The sequence below is a fragment of the Nothobranchius furzeri genome, chromosome 3 (genome assembly GCF_043380555.1).
Source record: "Nothobranchius furzeri strain GRZ-AD chromosome 3, NfurGRZ-RIMD1, whole genome shotgun sequence".
Classification (NCBI taxonomy): Eukaryota; Metazoa; Chordata; class Actinopteri; order Cyprinodontiformes; family Nothobranchiidae; genus Nothobranchius; species Nothobranchius furzeri.
Window position 1 is genome coordinate 47,931,190 of NC_091743.1, and position 19,660 is coordinate 47,950,849.

Below are 19,660 nucleotides of genomic sequence, written 5' to 3' on the forward strand. Positions count from 1 at the left end.
ATGACAAGTGAATCATTATCTACACTCAGACACAAGGTTCATTAGAGATAAATTAAAGTTAAGTTAAATGCCATGACACATAGATATTTTCTTACCCACAAATCAGAGCATCCTGTATTTGAAAGAAGGCGTGATGTTCTGAGGTTTGGTTGTTAACACCCCTTAACATGGCACGCTCCTATTGGACAAGTAAACTATAACATGAGAATATTAAAAGAGAGCTCACTTCACGGTGAGTCAGTTCTAGAGAAAGCTACGGAACGGCCATCCGGAGCGAAACCTCTTCAACCCAGATCATTTTTGAGAAGCTGTCAAAAAACCTGCTACACGCTGAAGCTGACACAGCAAATGGTTCCTGCAGAACAAAGCTGATACAGTTCCGACTCCATAAGAGTCCTTCTAGACGCAAACGATTCCATCTATCTGTTGTGACTCGGAAACATCTCTGGACTGGAGAGTCAGTGCTGTGGTTAATCTGCTGAACCTCGGTGCCCAGATGTCATCCGACCTTCCTGACCTCCGCGACGAGGGTCTTCCAAAAGCGTCAGGTAGACACAGCATGAATCGCATCTGATGTGGTTTTGAAAAGAAACAACTTCCTAGTTGATGCAAACCAAATTCTCCTTTTTACACCCAGAACTCAGTTCTTCTAGATACGAAGGTTCTGATAACCTCACATTTACACATAGTCACCATACATCACATCCCATCAACCTAGATCCATCCATCACAGCAGTCTTAGTTAACTTGTCATGTTTTGAATTGTTTGAAAAATAAATTCTTACTTTTTATAAACCTGACTGTCTTCTTGAATTAATACGAAGTGTCCTACAATCTCTGAATAAACAAAGAATTCTAAATCTTCTGGTTAAAACATTCAAAGACCAATTGGACTGGATTCCCATGTTTATATGGAAATTCACATCACATTGGTCAAAGTGAAGGGTAGTATATTAAGCTTTAAAAGCACCCAAAAACATACAATAATTACTACGATATACACTGGTTCAATTTTTCAGAAGCACAAGATCAACTTCCATCTGTGCACCGATGATTGTCAAATCTATTTTCCCTTGAGACAACGTTCCACAGGCTCAGTCAATCTACTCCCGGACTGCCTAGATGAAGTAAGAGCATGGTTGGCCTCTAGCTTCTTAAATTTTAATGAGGGTAAAACAGAGTCAATGGTTTTTAGTCCGAGTGGTAGGTGTGCCACTAAGCAGGAAGTTGACCTCTCCTCACTGGCCCACTTTAAGAAGGAGCTAGTCACTGACCTAGGTGTAGAGCTGGATGCGTCGCTAAAGCTAGAGACTCACATCCATGATGTGGTATGCTTTTGCTTTTTCCATCTTTGCCACCTATCCAGGATCAAGCCGCTAGTGTCGCAAGCCCACCTAGAGACCGTAATCCATGCTTTTATTACATCTCAGCTCAATTATTGCAACTCCCTTTACTCTTTACTCAAGACTGCACTTGCTCGGCTCCAGCTTGCTCAAAATGCTGCTGCTAGATTTCTGACCGGCACCAGAAAGCAGGAACATATCACACCCGTGTTGGCGAGTCTTCACTGGCTTACAGTATCTTTCTGAGTCAGATTCAGGATACTTGTTTTTGTTTTTAAGTCTCTGCAGTGCTGTGCTGCTAGCTATCTGTGTAAGCTACTCACCCGCTATAACCCATCACGTGCTCTTAGGTCATCACAGCAAGACTTACTAGTCGTTCCACGAGTAAGCTGGACTAGATTGATTGATTGATTGATTGATTTAATTTATTTAAGTGTCATACACCATTAAGGGTGCCCAGCCCACACGGGCTTATTAGACACTACAACATTCAATAAATCATAGCATGGCTGCGTGATACAGAGTAATACACAACATTGCTAAACAAACACAACTATGACCACGCATTTCTCATATGGGGTGTAGAATACTTTGGCGTCTATACCAAGCCTTTTCCACAAATTTAGCTAAAACAAAAATATTATTTTCAAACAACCAATACATAATTTCAGCTTCCTGCTTCAAAAATAAATCGGGATTTTTTTTACTGGAAAAATCAAATAAGGACTCTCAAATCACAATACAAGGAACAACGAAAGATAAAATGGAATTCATTCTCAACCACATTGGAATCACAAAACTTGCATAGACGAGAATCCCAAGGTATTCCTTTAAATCGTTCCACTTCCACTGCCAAAGGGAGGGTGCCCATTCTTATTTGAGCACAGAGAGATCTTTGTCTTCTTGTTAATTTACATTTGGGATATAATTCTGTATTATAATCCCTTTTAAATTGTACGTTATTTCTAAGTTTTGCTTTATTCCAAATATCCTTCTTCCATTGATCCCTGTATTTTACATCCAACTCCTGTCTGACACAAGTAATGTCACGTTTTAAGTAATTTTGAATAATTATGCCCATGTCTAAATTTACTAAAATAACTTAAACATCTCTAAACCATGGATGAAAATTTGTTTCATCCCAGTTAAATATTTTCTTAGTTAACCTTTCCTCTGGAAGACTAACAAGATGGTTCCATAAACGCACCATTTCACAATTCTGTTTAGCTCTACGCGGAACCCATCCTGCGTCCCCCTCCACTGCTAACTTTGCTGCAAATTTATGCACACCCAGAAAGCATCTTAATTCTCGGTGTTGAACAGAATTACACAATATCATCTGCATATAATAAAATACTTACATTTAAGATATCTACCGGAATAGACTAGACTAGAAGTGGTAGGGCTTTCAGTTTTGGCCCCCAAGCTGTGGAATGACCTTCCACTCGCGTTCAGACAAGCACCCTCTCTGCTAGTTTTTAAGAGTCGGATGTAGACTCACTTTTATACAGTGGCGTTTCCTCAGCACATGAGTTAGCTATATTTTTACGCAGATTGAGACAACTTAGCTAATTTTTATCCAGTTGTATTTTACTTATTTTGTCATGTTTTTTACTGACATTCTTTGCTTTTGTTTCCTGTTTTGTTTGTTTTTATGTATATTTTATTGTTGGCCATGTGTTTTTTTTAAATGTTTTGTACGTATGCAGCACTTTAGTTGGATGGAAAGTTCTATAGAAATAAATATGATGATGATGATGATGATGATGATGATGATGATAAAACTTAATATTTGTCCTCATCCTTTCGGCAGATTTACCTATAAATCCATCTTTGCTCCCAGCAAAATGCCCTCATCTAAACATATTTGAGATTGGACACATTTTTGCACGATTTAAAGGAATTCTTTATCTCTAAAGATGAGAGTGGACTAAGATCTGTCCTTTATTCACGAACCCTCCAGTGAAATCTCAAAGTTTTATGTGGATAAATCTTGAGCTATGAGAAAGGTGAAAGATGGTTTTAAGGTGGAATGTACTACTTGACCCATCTTGTCTGCTTTGTCCCCAATCAACAGCAGCCAAGAAACGCCGTGCCAGGAGAAATGAGACCTGCATTCTGATAGAGGAATGCATTTCAATTGGAGCAACATGCTTATGGCTTCGGTTCTGTTGGCAGACTACAAATATCAAGCGCTGCACGACACATCTGTCCCACACATCTGACGACACATCTGTCCCACACAGATTTCTTTGGATCTCTGTTACTCCAGCCTTAGCCTTTGGCTTTCTCTCTCTAAGTGCAAAGCTGCACTTCACCCAGTGGCTAAGAAACAATAAAACAAGCAGCATAAACATCCTTCTGAGGAGGAAACGTTTAAAAGGAACTGCAGCTATGAGGACGTGTATGCCCTAATAAGCCAAAAGTTTTCTGTTATACCAAAATATGTTGTTAGAAACTCACAAAACATTGCTGTTAATTTATAAATCTATGATATTAAGTACATTTTTTGACATATGTAGGACACCATGTTTTCCGGACGCAATGCACTCTGGGGGCGATGACGTATATTGGTTGCTCTTGGAAGAATAGCTATTGACGCAAGTGTTTGTTTATGCGCTCACTGTATTAATAATCAAGTAAAATGCAGCATTGTGCTGCTTTTGGATGTAATTTCCAGTCAGAGGACAACAAGATGAGTGATGTGAGTTTACACAGCTTTCCCACTGGCAAGAAGAGGAGAAAGCAGTGGAAAGATGCCTGTGGATGGACACAACTTCCCAAAGATCCGCGACTGTGTTCCCAACATTTTTCTCCTGATGCGTTTGAGGCTTATAGTTGACCACAACGACTTAAAGAGCTCACCGGAGCGGCTGGGTATAAGAGAAGGTGGGAACTAAATGCTTTACCGACCATTTTCCCACACAAGGAGCCTAAATGCCCTCAGAGAGACAAAAGACGCTGGACGCTCTCCTGAGCCGACAACCCGCTCCTGCAGCTGCTGCTTCTGTCACGTTCAGCGAACCATCGGACACGCCACTCGTCACGGATGAAGCTGAACATTCACCTCTCCCGTCAGTAAAACAAGCAGTAAGTGTAGCAACACAGTGTTCTCAGTGATTAAAGTGGTTTCACTGAATATCCTAATCATCTTTGAAGCACACGACAGCTCTGGATGCTAAAATTCTCCTAAATTATTCATAATTGAATAAGTTTGATCACACGATAGTTTACCGTTAACTTCTGCTGACACAAATGTGAGCACTCTCCCTCTCGGTTACCACGGAGACACATTTGCCGCACACGCACCAGCGGTTTTGTCCTGCACTCGCTTCATCCCGCCCTTCTTGCTCTACATTTTGATGCTCGTTTTGTGAAACATGGTCAGTGATGTCCTCTTTAACGTTTCACTCTGGTTCAAATTGAAAAGGCTGAACAGATGACATGTTGATGTCGCTGAACGGTCACTGGGTCCCAAAGCCGGCCGGTGCAACCAAGGTACAACCTTCTGACGTCACTACCCAGAGTGCATTGCGACGCTAACAACATTGGCGACCTACAAGTTCAACTATTTTTACAAATTTTACAAAAATGAAGACATTAAGAAGGTTTTTACACCACTTTAATAAAACTGATACTAACATTTATCTTTTAACCCTCCCACTGTCCTAATGGGTGTGACCTCGCGAGGAAAGTTGACCATTGAGCAGGGTTGATGGTTTATCCCTTGGGTCCATGTGGCAGGGGTGAGGTAGTGCTCACTCACCAAGGGACAAACCATCAATCCTGCTCAGTGGTCAACTTCCCTCGCGGGATCACCCATAAAGACAGTGGGAGGATTAAGAACCACAACGTTTTATAACCTAGTTCCTTTTAAGACGTTTTTTATGAAACACGCTTGGGTGGCACCTGGCACCTGGCTCGGAAGATTTTAGCTCCTCCTCGGAAACAGAATCCATGGAAATCCCTGACGCTGATGGAGAATGGCCCCTCTCAGGCGCAGGACTTAATAGTTTTCCTTCCACTATCTTCTCTTACAAGAACCAACATGAATATTCCTTTTTTATATTGTTATTGCTAGAGGGGTTCGGAGGGGGGGGGGGGCTAAATTAAAACTTCTCTGGCTGCATAATTGTGACTGAAGTTACTGTTCTATTAAAAACTTCCACATCACAGGTTAGATGTGCACTAATAAAGTTGGATCATGTGGAAAGAGCAGATTCAAGGCACGTGATGTTTCTGTTTATACAAAATTTGATTATATGTCGTCAGGAGAGGCCTGGAACACATTCCAGCGTTGGGTTGAACCATTTTGAGACTGGTAATAAAATAAAATCAGTTCAGTGCAGAAGTCTAGGATTCTTTTCTTCCTTTGTTCTCTGTTCTCCACACGACACCACCGTTTATTGCTCACCGCCAAAAGGACAAAGGGTGAGAGAGGATGTTTTTGCCTGTGTCTGTGTTTCAGGGTCAACTATTTAATGTCATTTTCAGAAGATAGTCATTGAACTTTCAGCTACAACTGGTTACATTTAGAATTAAACCCTACTTAAAGAGCAAGTCACCTCTTACCAGTCGTACTCCTCTCCTACTTCCTGTTTGAAAAATGCAATAAATTATGTTGCCTGGCAGAAATAACAAGTACACACACACGCACGCACGCACGCACGCACGCACGCACGCACGCACGCACACACACACACACACACACACACACACACACACACACACACACACACACACACACACACACACACACAGGCTCACAGCGGCATTGTGACATCAAAATGTACCAGCTAACATCATGGGGTACCTTTGAGCCAATAGCAATGGTAGATTTAAATTCAAATGCAGTGTTTTTATCTGAAGATGGTACGACACTGACAGTTTTAGGCAAAATATTTAAATTTTAATTAAACTGCACTAAAGTACCAAATTATTGACTGTATGGTCTACAGCATGATTAGACACTCATGAAGTTTATCAGCAAAAAAACATTTTGGGGGTGACTTGCTCTTTAACATTAGCAAACACAAAATGTCCCTATCTATATTTTACAAACACTTTGCCACAATTTGCTGTATTAATAGTTGAGTGGCATTCACAACACATAGCTGGTTTAGTGTCTGGTCTCGTAACATTAAGTGATTATGAGTGTGTGCATTAAGTAAAATTTTATATTTGACTAACTACATTTTTTTTCGTGTCCTGTCTGGCTGTGAAGCAAACAGAATTAATATCTGAATGCTGGTAACAAGCCTTACAGATTTACTCTCAGGTGGAGCATCAAAGCTTCTGCTTTTAATGTCACGCCTGATACTTAAAACTTTCTTGTTATTGTTTTTTTAATGCTTTGTAATTTCGACCTGACACGGAGACAGAGGTGAAAAAGAAAGGAAGAGACAAAAGGTGTGTGTGTGTGTGTGTGTGTGTGTGTGTGTGTGTGTGTGTGTGTGTGTGTGTGTGTGTGTGTGTGTGTGTGTGTGTGTGTGTGTGTGTGTGATGAACAAGAGTCTGCTTCTAGACCTGCAGAAAAGGAACACACAACAATACAACAGGAGCAAGCTATCACTGCATCAACTTGATGAAGAAATGTAAAATCAACATTGTTTAATTGAACATCCACACGATAATAAATCACAGTGCATTGAGGGCCAACCATAGCCTTAAGACATGTGTTGAACGTGCCCAAGTCTATACTTATGAGAGCACCATGTGAGCACCTGTGTGTGTACACGCGTTTGTTTATGTAAGGTTTCTCTATGGGAGCATCCAATAGAGAGTGTGAGGGGCCACAGATCTGCCCCCCAAAGATGTGTAGGAGACGGGGGAAGCTCCAAGTCCCAGAGATACAGGAGCTGCCCCAGAGCACAGGGACCCCAAGGAGACCACGACCAGAAAAGCCCCTGCCCCCCTTGAGAGGCGCAGAGGATTGCCCCGGCAGGCCCGCCCGCAGCCTCTCACCCCCCAGCCGGCCAAGCCCGGGACCCAGCAACCCGGGACCCAGGGGCGACCACCCCCATCGGGGACCCAGCTGAGCCCAGGGACCCAGACCCCACCAGGCAGCCACCGGGATTGATCAGGCAGATGCCAAAAATCTTAAACCCCCTGACGTAGGAGCCTCAAACACTCAGGCAGACCAAGGCACCACACTCCACACCAGGTGTGGCAGAGGGAGGGGAGACGAAGATGTATAGCATCAAAAGAAGTCCCAGGAGAAGGGAGGAGTCAAAGGCCCCACCTGACATATACAGTCATACACAAACACAGTCACACACTCCCTCCCTCATGCTCACACATGCACATACAACCCAAGACTTACAAAAATGCACGCCGGACACCCACTCATGCTCCCCATACACACCCTATTCACTCTGGTCCTGGTGCTGCTGCACATGGGGTACAATCATTACCGGTTCCCAGAGTTCAATCCTTTCTGCTGGGGTGCTGATGAGCAGGGTACCCCGCACAACACTGAGCAAAGCAACCCACCACCCCAACCAGACAGCCAGATCGCCCTCCTAGCCTCCAGCCCCAGGAAGCCAAGCGACAACAGAGGTGTGCTAAGACCCCTAGTCTTCCTCGGCCTGCTCCAATACGGTGTTAGTGAGTGTTGATGAGGTGTATTCCGTGGCTGTGGTGAGCGGGCAGTGCGGGCATCGTCTGGGCTACGCCAGCTGATGCCACCACACCACCCCACTTGCACCCACAGCCCTCAGTGTCTCAGTGCAGGTTAAAATTGGAAGTGGGCACTGGCACTCGGAATGAGGCTGAAAAAAAATACCCCTGCCAAATGCCGTCTAATGTGCTCACTCCCAAGGCCCTAAGTGTGTGTTTGCGTGGAATGTCGTTGGTGGAAGTGTTTAAGGTGCAAATAAAATTGGGGGGCAGGTTACCACAGGACTGCGGAAATTGGGTCCATACTCGCACCACCTGACTTGTCCACCCCTCAAGGTCCTATGATTGTGTGATGATGTGAGGGAGCAGGAGGAGAGAAATATGCGGGGATGGGGAGGAATGGCTGGTTGGACTTAAGCCCTCCAGGGAGCCAGCTCCCCCACTGGCCCCAATGGGCACCTCTGTTGCCAAAATGCCACCCAGGGCATGGAGACCCCAGCCCATCTTGCCAGGGCCCAAAGCAGCAGCGTCACAGAGCTTCACAGAGTCCGAGGGCACCAACCCAGCCCCACCCCAGCAGAATATATACTCCCATCCCTGCATTTGCACAACTTCCAGAATATATAAGACATAGGACATCCAGGTAAGGTTGGGTCCTCCCCCTCCTGGACATCCCCCTCCCCTGTGATGAGCCTTCTTCACCCGATATTAGAGTAAAATACAAAGATGCCGTGGCTTCTTGGGGTACAATAAATAATTTCTGGCTTGCTCCTGTTTCTGGATAACATTGTGTCCACAATGCTGCTATTGTCCATTTGCAGATGAATTGATGTGGAACCAGGAAGAATGGAGGCAGGCTAAATTACAAACTTGTTTTTTCTTTTTTAATTAATCAACAATCACAAACAAATAACTTAGATATGGGGATAAAAGGAAATAAAAAAATCTATCAAATATAACATTACAGAGAAGAAAATTAGGTCAAGAAAACGAGGAACGTCTTCTTAAAGGGATACTATGCTACTTTTTCATATTTTAAAATCATGTTCTTGAGCTAGTGTGTCCTAAAAGACTCGTTACAGGGTTTATTAGGGATGGACAATATATCGGCATCAATATCGGTATTGGCAAATGTTCGTCATTTTTTAACATATCGGTTCGATAAATAAAACCGGACCGATATTAACAACCAATATTTTTCCATCTCTTCTCCATTTGTTTGCCTGTTTCAGAGGGTGAGGGGGTGATATATAACTGTTTAGTCATGTGAACAGAGAATGAAATCATCTCAGAGCCATACACATGTGTGTTAAGTGTACATAATAGCGTAAATTCAGCTTTAATAATTTTCAATCTATACAAAATCTGCTGATTTTAGAAGCATTGATGTCAGTATATCGGTATCGGCAAATACTGGTTATCGGCCATAACAGTGATCTTAATATCGGATATCGGTATTGGCCCAAAATTTCATATCGGTGCATCACTAGGATTAATGAAAAGTCCCTCAGACCTCCACCCCCTCTTGTGGCCAGAATACCTCATTTGCAACTTCAGAGAGCCGGTTCGGTCTTTTTGGACTTAGAAAGAAATTGAACTGACATATCTGGCGCTGCAGTCTTCTTCCAGCATGAGTCCTAAATGTTTTAGATCATAAACAGCTGATTTGTTTAATTTAGTAATGAATCACTCTTGTAGACACTAAGGAAGGCTGGGGAAACATTTCAGCTGTTAGATTAAGGTGTTAACAAGATGAACGCACAGTGAGGAGATAAGTTTAGCTTTGGTTCTACTGAACTGTCTCTAGATGCTAAAAGTGAGCCAAACTGCCTGCCCTCCCTTTGAAATAAAAAATAAAAAATTTCGGGCAGTTGAGCTTTTCACGAGTTTCAAGGATTTCAGATAATAAAAAAATCTTTTTTAAAATGATGAATGTCGGGGGAACATTTTCAGGTCTCATTTCTACGAATTAAGAATTATACAACAGATTGTAAACAAAGTATACATCCCTCTTTGGCCTTTTTAAGGGGAGACAAACTGATAACCACACATGTCGGTTGAGAATGAAATCTGTTTGAGTAAAATGTCTAAGTTTCCTTCCAACATAAGTGAGACGTCAAACTGTTTTGTGAGTCTTTTACTGTAAAATTGTTACTTATTGTATTTTTAAATATTACACTTTACCAGAAATACACATATATAATAGAGATTTTTTTATTTAGCAACCTGTTGCTAAATCTAATTTCAATTGTTGCAGATGCTAAGAGGTTTGGCAGACATTTATATATATAAATAAATGTATATATATATATATATATATATATATATATATATATATATATATATATATATATATATATATATATATATATATATATATATATATATAACCAACAAAGTCCTTCCAACAAGTACATATAGAAAAAGGAGCCTCATCCTCACCGGCTCCTCTCTTAAACTTCAGCCCAGTTTATTTTAATAGGAGTCTTGAGAAGATCCATTAATACCCTTCTTTTGAGAAGGACCTGAGCTCAAACTCCTGAAAACATGTTTTTACATAAATCAAGCATTTTATTGGATGGACGCATCAACGCTTCTTTAAAACACACAACAAAAATCTGCCAATAGCTGAACAAAAAAAAATCACAAGTGTTAAAATAATTAAGTGAAAAAAATAACAGATCATTTTAAGTCTAAATCTTTAACACAGGCTGTGTCCAGTTTAAACGGGGTTAGTAGAATAAAATAAGAGACCGACGTGATAAAAAAGGGAGAGCTAGGATGACTCTCCTGCAGGCATCCGAACAAGTCTGGACTGTTCCGCTGCAGCTTTGAGCTGAAACCAGAATCAGCGCTGACAGTCCTCCACTGGGATGCAGAAGGAACAACTCGGCTTTAATCACCGTGGAGGCTCCTTGCGTTCAGCTCAGTTGTGACGTTGGACACCGGAGACCGAGCCGCGTCGCCTCACGCTGCACATACGGCCCGGACTGGTTGCGCGTCAGGTGGGAAGCTGTGGTCCAGTGAGCGGAGAGCAGACCCTCAGGTGAGACCGGACCTCCGAGGCTCTAACTTAGCTGTCTGAATGAGTTCAGCTTGCTGCTGCTGCCTGTTCGTGTAAAATATGCCTGCTGTGCATTTGGATTGTGTGCACCATTTCCTTCTCTGAGGACTTTGAACAAGTCTGTGCAGAACTTTCACCACCTTATCTTTTACTGCAATGGTTATCCTCTGTGCAATTAGAAACGATCATTACGGCTTCAGTGCAAGACTGCTAAAAGCAGAAAAATTAAAATATTCTTGCAAACTCTGCAGACAGGAGTCAGAGCTCTGCTGACCTCAGTTGAACTTCTTTAGTAAAGGACATTGACAGTCTGTGATGGATGGACCCCCCACCCCCACCCCCACCACACACACACACACACACACACACACACACACACACACACACACACACACACACACACACACACACACACACACACACACACACACACACACACACACACACACACTTCCTTTTCTGCTTTAGTTACTCTACTGTTCCAGTTATCTGTTTTCCATATGAGTTCTACGGCTGCTTTATTGTGGTTTATCAAACAACAGCAACAATCCATGCCCTCTTCCTCCCTGCCTCCTCTTCACCCTTCTTTTGTTTAGCTGCAGACAGACACTGTTAGGTTTTTGGTGAGCCCCTCCGGCTCTTGGACTGATCCTAAAATGTGTCATCTTTGGAAGATTGCAGCTGCAAATGCTTGCGTTTGAGAATTAATTCAAAATTACTTTTCTATGTGCACTTTTATCGCTCTTTCACTGTTATGTGGCTAAAGCATATGAAGCAGAAAGATCTGCATTTCCCTGTCATTGCAGGACATACTCCTGTTCTAGAAAGAGAGACGTTTTCATGGATTGGTATTTGTTAAGCTTGCAAATGGCTCAAAGCTTCATTTGACGATTCACAGAGGGGAACGAATTTCCCAATAATGGGGATTTTTGAACATTTGGCTGAAGCCACTGTTATTGTTGGAGTTAGAGATATTTTTGACCTGAGGGGTCACAAGACTCTGGGTCAGTGGCTCAGATGGGTCACCAGCACCCATGACTCACTAAACTCTGCAGTGAGATTCCTCTTTAATCAGTTTTAGTGTAATTCATTATGACATCTCACCCTCTTCGAGCTGTTGTGTGACAGTCTGTCCCTGAGCTGGTGTTTGTTGGGGCAGTTTCAGACAGTCTGTCACATTGCAGACCCGCTTAATCTGAGAAAAGCTGGTTAAACAAATCATAAACTTTGACACATCACCTTACATCTGCATGTCCCACCCACTTCCACGTCAGCAATATATTAGCCACAGTCATTCTAACAGCAGAACAACACTACCTCGAGCTACTGCAAACGCTAGCCTGAGCTACTGCAAAGGCTAGCCCGAGCTATTGCAAACGCTACCCCGAGCTACTGCTAATGCTAGCCCGAGCTATTGCAAACACTACCCCGAGCTACTGCAAACGCTAGCCTGAGCTACTGCAAACGCTAGCCCGAGCTACTGCAAATGCTAGCCCAAGCTATTGCAAACGCTACCCCGAGCTACTGCAAACGCTAGCCCGAGCTACTGCAAATGCTAGCCCGAGCTATTGCAAACACTACCCCGAGCTACTGCAAACGCTAGCCCGAGCTACTGCTACTGCTAGCCCGAGCTATTGCAAACACTACCCTGAGCTACTGCTAATGCTAGCCCGAGCTATTGCAAACACTACCCTGAGCTACTGCTAATGCTAGCCCGAGCTATTGCAAACACTACCCCGAGCTACTGTAAACGCTAGCCCGAGCTACTGCAAACGCTAGCCCGAGCTAATGCAAACACTACCCCGAGCTACTGCAAACGCTAGACTGAGCTACTGCTAATGCTAGCCCGAGCTATTGCAAACACTACCCCGAGCTACTGCAAACGCTAGCCCGAGCTACTGCAAACGCTAGCCTGAGCTACTGCAAATGCTTATTTTATAATGACAATAAGGTGGAAAATGTTTAGATATCTTTAGTTTTAGTTTACCAACATTTCTGTTTTACTTCTTAAAAACGTCCCTTAATATAGTCTTCAGTGATAAATGTGGTCACAACTGAAAACAGATTATTTCTTAAACCATGTCTTAGTTCTTTTTTACACAGTTTAGTAAAAAAAATAGTTTTTTACCTGACATGTTTCAACTAATGTCTCTAGTCATCATCAGAGTCGCCGGTGTTGGTGGCGTCACTTCCAAAAAAACAAAAACATGTCAGGTAAACTTTACTAAACTGTGTAAAAAAAGAACAAAGAAGTAGATTACGAACACAAACACAGAGCGAACGTACAAAAGAAGATTTGTTCTTGTGACGGAAAAAAATCCAGCATGTTTTAGATTTACAGGTACATCAATGATGTGTTTTGTTGATGAGAGTCTGGCATCTGCCCTCCAGATGAACAACCTCCAAAGACAGATACAGACACATTAACGTTGAAATATGGCCTCTGTCTGAGTTCATCACATAATGTATGTCATAAAGAGAAGAGACGGGCCTAGAAAGTGTTTGCATCTTTGTCTATCTGCTAATAATATATGTCTACAGTATGAGTAGCAGTGTGTAATGCTTACATCGACATTTTTTTACCAAAAGAGCTAATAATGAAAATACTGTAGGTGAATGAGTGAATGAATCAGTTTGAAGGATTTGCTCCTTTTTGACAGCCATGTATCTGAGGCGTCTGCACACTTACCTCATCTCAACGAGGAAAAAGGTCAATCAGATTACTAAGAACTAAGAGTTCATTTGCAGAAAAAGATTAAAGGGGTGGCAAAGGAGTGAAGTACCTGACCCTTAACTGGAGGGTTGCAGGTTCCCAACCTGCTTAGTCTGTCATAGTTGTGTCCTTGGGTAAAACACTTCACCCTGCTTGCCTGCTGGTGGTGGTTGGAGGGACTGGTGGCACTTCTGCCAGTGAGCCCCAGAGCACCAGGGAGTGAATGGATGATTCACTAAAGCACTTTGTGGTCCTCTGACTTAGAAAAGCACTAGTGCAGGTCATTCATCATTCAAAAAAGTAAATAAGCTCAAATCAATAATTAAAAAATGCATACTGTCAGAGTTATCAGTGTTTATAACTGTGACTCTTCTGTTGTTAACCCATCTACTCCACCTGACTAGAGATAGATTCAATAATTATGAAACAGTAAAATACTTTAGTAGTGGTTTAGGCATGAGAATTAAGTTAAAAAGGAGCTGAGCATAAAGGCAGACTGTTATAACATGAAAATAATGCATGTAATGTTTACTCATATTTACAAGTAATGCGAAAGCATCACTGAGAAAGCAAATCTAATTTGGATGATAACGTTCATGTGGGTTTTATTTAGTCATGTTCCATATTTTCATCAATACATTTCTGATGTTCAGAGTGGGACAATTAATCTCTGAGGTCGTTAACCTTGAGGTATTTACTAGGGATGTCCCGTTCCGATACCAGTATCGAGAGTAATACAAAAACACCGTATCGGATTATATCAGACCCCATCAAAAGTCTCAGATAGAAGATGTCCTTTTAGGTTCACATTTTTGCAACAAATAGTTAAAAATATTGTAATTTTTTTCATAGGCTGCAATATCGGTATCGTATCGGAAGTGAAAAAGAAGAATCGGGACATCCCTAATATTAACCTTTTAAAGGGAATTCACTTAAAGCTTCTTTCCAGAGTATTTCTCATATCCGATGGCACCATCTAGTGGCTGACAAGCATATCACACTCCTTCCGTTATTTTAAGACGGCAACTTCACATTTCTGTTTATAAATGTGCTTCTGTAGCCGACAAACAGAGCTAAAAAACAGTTTACAAGTATTATTCTCATGTCACGTTGTGTTCTCATATATTTATATTTTAGAGACTTACTTGTCCGTGAGAAGTTCATAAACTCTGCATCAGCCGAGGTATTCCTTAAATTTGAATCAAGCAAGCAGTAGTCTAACGCTATTGGTTAGTTCTAGTCGAGGCTCAGTTTCCTATTGCACGGAGCTCTGCGGGGCAGGGGGCGTGTGCAGCAAAAAAAAAAGATGTATTGCTCATATTATATCACAGTACATGGTAAGATAATCACTTTTATGGATGTCTGACAAATCATGCATAATTTCTGAAAGAGGAAAACTCCAGAAAGATACTTTAACTACTTGAAAATGGAGGATATTCCTTCTTTAGCTCGTTTTTGTGGCGTTTACAGTTTGGACACCTCCAATTTGTATTGGTCCAATGCTAGTGACAGTGCTGGTTTAAAAACAGTGTTAACAGTCATGTACTTGTCTGAAAATGTAACATGCAAATACAGCTTGGAGCTTGGAGGATTAATCTGATTGTCAAACGTGTAGGACAGGAAGACTAGCAGAAAGTAGTAAAGCCGGCAGGCTGGATATGAAAGATGCTGCGAGATGAAGACCAAGCAGGCAGGAAAAATGAGAAGTGTAAGAAAACACAAAATGACAAAAGAGCTGCAGCATTCGGCAGCTGCTGCCAGGCAGATTAATGGACAGGAAGTCACAGTGATCAGCAAAAGGAGCTGCTGCAATCTCAACTAGTCAGAGATGATGAGAGAAGGCTCATGCAACAAATGTGATGGTTCAAATAATGAACTGATGTTTCTGTTTGTGTGTGCAGGTTGTGAAGATGTGGAGCACACTGTTCTTTGTCACGGTCCTGCTGTTCTCTATGAAAGGCGCTGATGCTCAGGGTAAACAGATCCTTTTCTTACCTCTCCATCTGAGGAGACGCCTGAATCCAAACATGTGACTCCCTAATGATCATACGCTGTACAAAACGTAGCTAACATCCCATCATGCCTTTTCTTCAGAAACCTTGGGTTGAAAATTTTGGCCATATCTTATTTTCCATTTCATTTAGAACAGTCTTTACAGTATAGAAAGCTGAAATGCCTTTGGGCCACCTGACAGTACATGCACACCCTCATTCATGTCAGGTATGCACAGACAAAGTAATTTATGTTGTCGTTTCATTTATATTAAACTTTATGATGAAAGGGAACCCACACTTCCCTTGTTCAGCAGTGTGTTAGCGAGCCTTTCTGCCCGAGGAAGAACGCTGCTGTACGTCCTGTTTCTTCCTGATGTGGCGGCCTCTGTATAGCGTGTCGTCCTTAGGGGAGAGATTATAATCTAGAGCGAGATTAGCCACTGTGTCTCTGCTATGATAACGTATAGACTTGGCAGAGACAGCGTGTGTTTAACTGTTTACTTAATAAATAAACACGTATGCCAAAAATGATGAATGTTAAAAAATACTCATCTACAAGGTAGTACAGAGACCATAGAAGAGAGAGAGAGGGAGAGAAAGAGAGAAGAGAGAGAGAGAGAGAGAGAGAGAGAGAGAGAGAGAGAGAGAGAGAGAGAGAGAGAGAGAGAGAGAGAGAGAGAGAGAGAGAGAGCTGACCCTTTTTCATCAAATCATTTCAAATTTGGGATTTCTACATGTCATCGCATTTGGGGGGGCAGTCAGTATTTTTAGGGGGGCATTGCCCCTCCTTGTCCATGCCTACATCCGGGCCTGGTAACTGATTTTTATCTGGGTCAAAACTGATGCTGGTCGACTTCAGGTATGAAACTTTTCCTCCGGTACTTTGTTCCCCCTCACTCTGTAGGGCCACCCACATTATTCTGGTGAAACCACCAGAGGTGTCACTGCTTTGCAAGTCACAAGTAAGTCACAAGTATGTCTCGAGTCAAGTCCAAGTCAAAGACAACGAAGTCCAAGTCAAGTCCAAGTCCTTGACTTTGATATTTGAAGTCATAATCAAGTCATCTGTCCAAACTTCAATTTAATGACAATGATAATAAATAAATTCCAGAATTAAAGCTTCATTTGTTTTTTGCTCAAACAAGCAGAAAGAGCAACTGAAACTGATTCTAAACAAAGTGCTGCTGCAGTTAGCAGAACAAGATCACACCCAGAACCAAGAAAGATTTATGATTTTTGTCCACGTCGGGTCACTTTTGTGCTAAAATATCAAATATGCTCAAGTCATCATCAAGTCAACTGATGCAAGTCGATTCAAGTTGCAAGTCATTGGCGTTCAAGTCCGAGTCAAGTCTTAAGTTTTTATAGATTTTATCAAGTCAAGTCAGAAGTCATTAAAATCATGACTCGAGTCTGACTCAAGTCCAAGTCATGTGACACGAGTCCACACCTCTGGAAACTACTGTACATTTTTAAAGCTCTCACCCCTCCTGTCAGCTCCCTCCCTTGTGCTATGTCCACCAGATACAAAAGACCCACGTTGCCAGAGGAAACAAGAGAGTGTTGATAACCAGTCGCCGTTTTCTAGGTCCAAACATCTTTTGTTGTCTGTGACTTCAAATGGTGTTTTTCTTTTTTGAGACTCTGGTAGTTTGTCCTAAAGTTAAAGTGGTAGCAGCCGGCTGTTTCTCAACTTCTCACACCAGAGGTGTTCTGTTGCCACGTGAGTGCATAATGATTGGAGGACCCAGGCAGGTGCGGTGGTTTGGAGTGACAGATGGCCCAATAGTTGGTTTCGGACCAAGCTGTGTCTTTGGCTGAGGTTTTAGGCAGATGCAAGTCAACCCCTTGTTTTAATTTCCCTTTGTTCTTTTTTTTTTCATCTTCACAAAATATTTATAGCTTTATTATGTTAGAACTTTGTTAGCTTGTTTTGCAGATTTGCTATTGTAGCTTTAGTCAAAGAGTTTACATAACCAGCAACATGTGAATTATTTTAACCATAAATCATACAAACAAACGATGATCTGCATTACAAATAAACTGACAGTCACAGTTTTGCACAAAGGCTGTTGTTGTTTTAACGTGCCCGATTCAGCAGTTTTAAGATTTTGTCACACAACAACTTGCTGGACGATTATCGTATATTATTTGTTCTTCAGTTTTTAGTACTGATTTTAAAAATTGCTTGAACTTTGGTAGTTAGTCATCATGACAAAAATTCCCCTGGTAAAGCTGTGAAAAGATGTCTATTCCACACAGAGGACGAGTGTGGATACTCAGAGAGCACCATGAGGGGCGGGACTAGCCAGCTCAAAAATAAACAATCAGAAAAAAGGCAGAAATGACGACTATCATGCCAAAGTGTTGTCATGACAATAATTACCCTCTCATGTGTGTGTACACCAAGAGAAGATAACTTCAGTTTATATGCAGGGATAAGCTGGTAAAAACGGTAACCTGTGATTTATTTCATTCACCCATCCCACACGTTAAAACAAAATAAAACACAAGAAACGATCAAATCTCAGTAAAAAAAAAACACAAAAGTAATATTTTTTCACAGAAAATGCTTTTCTTAATTTCAATGTTCTGATTGATCATCCCTTTGCAGGCAGGTGTGATAACGCACAAGCAGCAGATATAGTTTTCCTGATAGACGGCTCCTCTAGCATTGGTCGAGCCAACTTCCTGCAGGTGCAGGGTTTCATGGCTGACATCGTAAAACCCTTTGTGAGCGCCGTCAGCGAATCGGGGATTCGGTTTGGGGCGGTGCAGTACAGCGACACTTCAAGGTGATGGACGAGACTGACAAAAACTCCACTTCTCTTCTGCAGGGGCAGGTCTAACTCATCATTGCTATTGATTTTCCGTCAGGGTTGAGTTCATCTTCAACAGATACCTGAATGGCACTGACCTCGTCAACGCGGTGGAGCGTATACCCTACAAAGGTGGAAACACGCGCACTGGAGCAGGTCTCAAGTATGTCTCGGATAACTTCTTCAATCCTGCATCCACTCGGGACGTCCCAAAGGTCTGAGGGTCATGTTTCATTCTAATGCACTGGTTTACTTAACAGAGCAGGTGTTTTAATGTGCTTGTGGGCCCTCTGACTATCAGATCACCATCCTGATCACAGATGGGAAATCACAAGATCGTGTGCAAGAGCCGGCACAGAAGCTACGCAGTCAGGGGGTGAAGGTTTTTGCAGTTGGTATGTTTTACTATCTGGGATATCTCTGTCAGAAGTAAACACCGCTTTTAATATATATTTTCTTTTCACACACCTTTAAGGTATAAAGAATGCAGACAGAAAGGAACTGGCCCAGATTTCCTCCCAGCCCAGCAGTGATTTCACCTCCTTTGTTGGGGACTTTAGGCTCTTATACACACTTGTTCCTCTTGTTAGCCCTCAAGTGTGTTCAGTAGCAGGAGGGGTATATGCAAGTGATGGTAGGTGGGGTCGCCACAGCCCAACAGCACGTAAAAATCAGTGACAAACACAGACCTGTCTTCTGTCTCTTTAGAGGCATCTTCTGGTCCGTCCAATATTCAGTTCACAAGTCAGACGGCCGACTCTCTCCGGTTTCGCTGGAGTCCTGCAGGAGGCCGAGTGAGTGGCTATGTGATCCAGTATGTGCCACTCACGGGTCTGGGTCAGCCCATCGTAACTGAAATGCTCCAGGTGAGACCAGTTGTGTGGGATTTTGAGTGAAATCAACACAACCTTGTGCTGTTTTTTCCTTCTATTGATGTGAACGGGCAAGAACCTTTGGATAAAACCAACATATGTTGTGTTTTGGATGCTGGTGCAGCATGGGAGGCTGTCAATTGGATTCTGGATATGCTAGATCAGCATCCTATCCTGGACCAACATGCTGGACCAGAATCCAAAACACAACATATACAGTTTTTTTTTTCAGCAGGG

The 19,660-nt window shown here is 42.2% G+C and overlaps 1 protein-coding gene across 1 annotated transcript in view; it reads left to right on the forward strand.

Moving 5' to 3' along the window:
* The first annotated feature begins 10,789 nt into the window (after positions 1 to 10,789).
* The window catches only part of col7a1 (collagen, type VII, alpha 1), a 103,787-nt gene continuing 94,916 nt past the window's right edge, over positions 10,790 to 19,660 (forward strand). The window contains exons 1-7 of the mRNA XM_070549245.1: positions 10,790 to 11,007; positions 15,640 to 15,712; positions 18,347 to 18,527; positions 18,610 to 18,766; positions 18,853 to 18,946; positions 19,027 to 19,185; positions 19,260 to 19,417. Coding sequence (XP_070405346.1) covers positions 15,649 to 15,712; positions 18,347 to 18,527; positions 18,610 to 18,766; positions 18,853 to 18,946; positions 19,027 to 19,185; positions 19,260 to 19,417 — 813 coding nt within the window. The 5' untranslated portion in view covers positions 10,790 to 11,007; positions 15,640 to 15,648. The remainder of the gene's footprint in view (positions 11,008 to 15,639; positions 15,713 to 18,346; positions 18,528 to 18,609; positions 18,767 to 18,852; positions 18,947 to 19,026; positions 19,186 to 19,259; positions 19,418 to 19,660) is intronic.